Source organism: Typopeltis vanoorti, chromosome 10, assembly GCF_054136105.1.
Source record: "Typopeltis vanoorti isolate ZY-2024b chromosome 10, IOZ_Tvanoo_1.0, whole genome shotgun sequence".
In the NCBI taxonomy this organism is placed as follows: Eukaryota; Metazoa; Arthropoda; class Arachnida; order Uropygi; family Thelyphonidae; genus Typopeltis; species Typopeltis vanoorti.
The window spans coordinates 15288377-15293712 of NC_143558.1; the positions used below are offsets into that span (position 1 = coordinate 15288377).

The following is a 5336-nucleotide window of genomic DNA, read 5'->3' on the forward strand; positions in this document are numbered from 1 at the left end:
TAGGGCTAATGTATTGTATACTTTTAGCCTGGTTTGTTTTTGAACTAGGTTTGGTTTAAATATAGAGTTAATTACTCCTGTTATTTTTATATAAAATAATATATAAAAATAATAAAATAATAATAATAGTTAATTATTTTCAATTTCTTTGAACGTAACGCGACGCATTTTTTTAGACTGATTTTTGAAATGAGAGTGTTCGATTCATTAATATTTTTATGTGTACGCAGGAACAGTTCTTAAAGATTTTCTATATCTTTCGTGGCGCTCAAGTCAGTGTAAGTCTATGCTGATTGGTGATGTGTCCTGTAATGGTTGAAAATACGGTTGTTGTGTGTGTTTGTGTAGTTCTAATGTGGTATTAATTAATTTATGTTAGAATATTATATTTTTCTCATTATGCAGTAGTATCTAACATGGCAAACCGTACTGTTAAAGATGCTCATTCAATTAGAGGTACAAATCCTCAGTATTTAGTGGAAAAAATTATACGATCTCGGATATATGATTCCCGTTATTGGAAGGAAGAATGCTTTGCTTTGACTGCCGAATTGCTGGTGGATAAAGCTATGGAGTTGAAATATGTCGGTGGTGTGTTTGGAGGTAATATTAAGCCTACTCCATTTTTATGCCTTGTTTTAAAAATGCTCCAGATTCAACCAGAAAAAGATATAATAGTGGAATTTATTCGACAAGAAGATTTTAAATATGTACGCGCTCTCGGTGCACTTTACATGCGTTTAGTTGGTTCTTCTATGGATTGCTACAAGTATTTAGAACCGCTATATAACGATTATAGAAAGCTTCGTCGACAGAGCAGGCAGGGGGTGTTTGAAATAGTGTTTATGGATGAATATATTGATGAACTTTTGCATGATGAAAGAATGTGTGATGTTATTCTTCCGAGAATTCAGAAGCGTCAAGTGTTGGAAGAGAATAATGAACTAGAACCTCGTCTTAGTGCCCTCGAAGACGATCTCGACGATGTTGAGTCAGAAGAAGAAGATGATCGAGATTTGAACAAAAGCCCTACACCAGACAGACATCCACTTCAATTTCAGAAGGACGAAAAGAGTAAGTTGAATATTTCTCAATCTCGATACAGACACAGCCGTAGCAGATCGCCACATAAGCGTGGTCATTCTCCAAGACGTAGATCACGCTCTAGAGATAGAGAACGCGAAAGGGAGAGACATAGACATCGAAGTAGATCGAGAGAAAGAGAACGTGAAAAAGAACGTAGGAGAGAGAAGGAGCGCAGATATCGATCACGATCGCGATCACCACCTCATGAGAAAAAGACTCATGAGAGGAAAAGCCATCACGGTAAACATAAGCGTTCACGTGAGCACAGAGAACATAGAGACCGAGATAGAGATGCTATGATCTCCAGAGAGGAATTTGAATTATATGATTCATCCACCTTGAGAACTAAGTTGGGATCGTTAAGGTAGTACATAGTACAGTGTTATAGCATTTGATCAGTCATCTCTTAAATTTTATACATAAAAAAACAGTAATAATGAACTGTGTAAATTATATGTGTAATTGCTATATAATGCTGTTAAAAAAATCATAATCTATTTTCATTCCCCTTTCCATTCAAATGTGCATGTCATCATTTCAGTTAATTTAATATTTCTTTTATTGAATTGAGATGTACTTTGATGTGTTGAGAAGGTAAATTCTCTGATCATTAACCTGCTGAACTCAAATTCCAGTAAGACATTTTTTTTTTCTGTTGGTTCTTGAGTTAAAACATCACTTTTGTTATGTGGTGTCTTACCATTAACCTTTTTTATTCTTATCACTGTTTTTTTTTTTTTTTTTTAAAAAAAACTGGTCATAAGCTTGTGATTCTTAGTAATGATTGTGCTGTTATTTAATTTTTCTTGGGCTTTAATGTGCAGCAAAAGAATGGTTTGCCCTCATTTTCACCCACATTATCAACTTTTTTTTTTCTTTTTTTCTTTTCTTTTTCACATTGAGATTGTTGATAATTATGCCGCTGTATGCATTTAGCGTTCAAACTTTTACCATTTACGTATCTTTATATTGCTGCACACCATGATGTATTCCACTAGATATTCTTACATGTACTGATTGACTTCTCTTTCTTTTCTTTTTTTTTCTAATGTGTTCCTCACTTATCTTTCTTATGTTCTTCAAACTGAGAAATTTCATAGTCTGACATCAGCCTGGGGTGATATGAATTCAGATAACAAGTGTGAGTCAAAACGGTAAACATGTAAGATGTTATAATCATCCTCAAGTGAAAATAAATGAAATTTGATAAAATAAAAGCTACAGTGTAAATGAAGTAGAATACAAATTAATTTAACTTTACATGTTTCTTATATTAAGAAACATGTAAAGGCAGTCTGCAAAGTAATGCATGTTTTTGAATTAAACCAGAAATAAATAGTTAAGTAAATTATTTTATTTATATGCAGGATTCTGTTTTGTGGTTGCTACTATTCAACCTATTTATTAACAATATTTCATGTAGATTTTTGTTTAATGTAATGTTTTAATAATCATGTCTGCCGGATTTTGTTCTGAACATGAACAAACAAACCTTAGAGACTCAGTGGCAGACTTTGAAGAAAATTGATTAAATCAGCCTGGGAAGCATGTGCTGAAATGATTTGGAAAGAATGAAAAATCCAACATCGTGATGGACTCAAGAAGTTAAAGAAACAGTCCTGGAAAAGAAGAAAACATAGGAAAAGTTCTAGCAAGTCAGCATGTGTGCTAAGAGAATGTAGTGAAAAAAATGTAAGAATATAGAAAATAAACATCATAAAAGTGGCAAAATATTCTGCAGACTATTTTAAAAAAAAAAGCTTCGAAATTGTGAATTACTATAAAATAAATTGTAGAGAAAAAGATGGCTTTTTTAAAAACTTTTCTTAAAAACTGAGGATAAGGGCTGTCTAGAGTTATTTGAAGTTAAATGAAACAGGAAGTGATGGAACATGAACTTACTATGCATGTAAATTATGAAAAGACAAACTAAAGCATTTAATATAAAACATATTTCATGATGAGTATCTCATTACATCATCAAAGGACACACATTTACAAAAAAAAAAAAAGTGAACCACTATTACAAACCATGGATACATGAGGAGATTAGCATGAAATCTAAAAGAAGGCACTTTGGAGGAGCACAAGATGAATAATGATAATAATCAGTTACTTGAAAGATATAAAGAGCAGGCCTGGAGAGTGGTCCAAAGTTATGGTACACTTTTATTGTCTTTACTGGAGAGTAAGGACAATAAAAGTGTAGCACAAGCAGAAATGAGCAAATCAGCCAAGAAAAACCCTCATGAGTTTTTTCAATATGTGGCAAGTAGAAGGAAGAATGATTATGGTAAGATGATGTTGATGAATGAAAATGGTAGAATGGTAACCACTGCAGAAGATATTGTTGAGGTATTCAATGATAAATTTATAAGGGTATTTCATCCTCATCAGGGTGGAATCATGAGGAACTTAAATGTAGAGAACATAGGAGAGGATGGCTTAATTGTGAGTGAGCAGGAGGTATTTGAGGAAATAAATAACTTTGATGTCAATAAGGTGATAGGATTTGATGACATATCATCATTTGTCTTAAGGAAATGTTTCAAGGAGTTAACATCAGTCTTGGCCTGTCTGTTTAACAAGAGTTTTGCAACAGCACAACTCCCAAAGGAGCGGAAGGAAAACAAAATTGTTCCACTTCACAAAGAATGTGATAGTAAGGCTAAGGCAACAAATTATAAGCCAATCTGTATATCCGAAGTTGTAGTTAAAGTACTGGAGAGATTGGTGAGAGATAGGATACAAAAGTGGAGCGATGACATTGGTATTCTTTGTGCTTGTCAGCATGGGTTTGTTAAAGGGAAGTTGTGTTTTGCAAACCTGCTTATGTACTATAACAAAGTGACAAATGTATTGGATGAGGAAATGCATATACAGTAGTATACTTAGATTTTGCAAAGGCTTTTGTTAGATTGCCACACTACAAGTAGTTCACTAAACTGAAGCAGATGGGATTGGATGATAGACTAGCGAGTTGGATAGGGAAATGCCTATCAGATAGTTATCAGCAAGTTGTGTATGGCGGGGGGGAAGATTCTATCTCGAAAGAGAAAAGTCACTAGTGGTGTGCTACTGGGATCTGTTTTGGGATCATTGTTATTTCATTTGTATATTAATGATATTGGGATAGGCTTAACTGGTGATATACGAGTACAATTTTTTGCAGATGATGTAAAACTGGGGAGAGTGATGAAGAATCAAGCAGAGGTTATGGCCTTGAATAGATTGTATGAGTGGGCTACAATATGGAATTGTCAATTCAATGTTGCAAAGTGTAAGGTTCTTGAATTTGGTAGGCAATAAATGGATGCAAAGTATACAATTTGTGAGGAAATTTTGAATGTGAAGTTGAGGAGACAAGATATCTTGGAGTTGGTGGTGGACAAGGATCTGAAGTTCAGAGGTCACATTGCACAAGTTATGAAGTTGTCACATCAGACAATGGCAATGATGTGGATAACCTTAACATGCAGAAATGAAGATGTTCTGGTTCCATTGTATAAGTCCTTGTATGAATTATTGCACACAGATTTGGTCCCCTGGTTTTCATGGTGATGAGAATATATTGGAAAGGGTTCAGAGAAGACTGACTAAGGTCTTTGAGATGTGAGATATGAGGACAGATTGTGGGAATGCAGTTTGCAAAGCCTTATGAATAGGAGGAAGAGAGGGGATATGATTGAGACATTTAAGTTGATAAAGGGTTGCTACAGGCTAATGTGGAAGAAATTTTTTTTGAGTACTTCCTATGAGTACTCTAGAATGGGAGGAGGAGGTAGAACAAGAGGACATAACTGGAAGCTGTATAAGGAGGGTATGAGCATGGATATAAGAAACAGATTCTTTGCATGGACAATGGTTGGCAAGTGGAATGCATTGCCTGACATTGTGGTGAATACATTGAATGAGTTTAAAAGACCTTGGAGTGATGGTGGACAAGAATCTAAAGTTCAGAGGTCACATTGCACAAGTCATGAAGACATTACATCAGATTATGGCAATGATGCAGAGGACCTCAACTTCTAGAAAACAATGTTTGATGGGACTCCTGTGAACAATTTTTGTGTTGTTCCATAGGACCCTATGGCTAGTAGAAACTTCATGTTCTGCAAGATGAGCAATCTCATTTTGCATGAGACAGATGTAATCCATATGTTTTGATTGTCAGATGTATACAATACAACCCATATGGCCATAAGAGCAAAGATTAGAGGAACAGGGAATCTGGTATGACAATCCATCCT

At 34.7% G+C, this 5336-nt stretch overlaps 1 protein-coding gene across 1 annotated transcript; it reads left to right on the top strand.

Annotated features, from left to right (window-relative positions):
• The first annotated feature begins 294 nt into the window (after positions 1-294).
• On the top strand, positions 295-1589 carry Prp38 (pre-mRNA processing factor 38). The gene has a single exon (XM_090399093.1). It carries the CDS (start codon positions 417-419, stop codon positions 1452-1454), a length of 1038 nt encoding a protein of 345 aa, XP_090255219.1. The 5' UTR covers positions 295-416; the 3' UTR covers positions 1455-1589.
• The last annotated feature ends 3747 nt before the right edge of the window (positions 1590-5336 follow it).

Bases quoted from the DNA above. Each gene is read 5' to 3' on its own strand.
- Prp38 (XM_090399093.1), top strand. From the start codon at position 417: ATGGCAAACCGTACTGTTAAAGATGCTCATTCAATTAGAGGTACAAAT.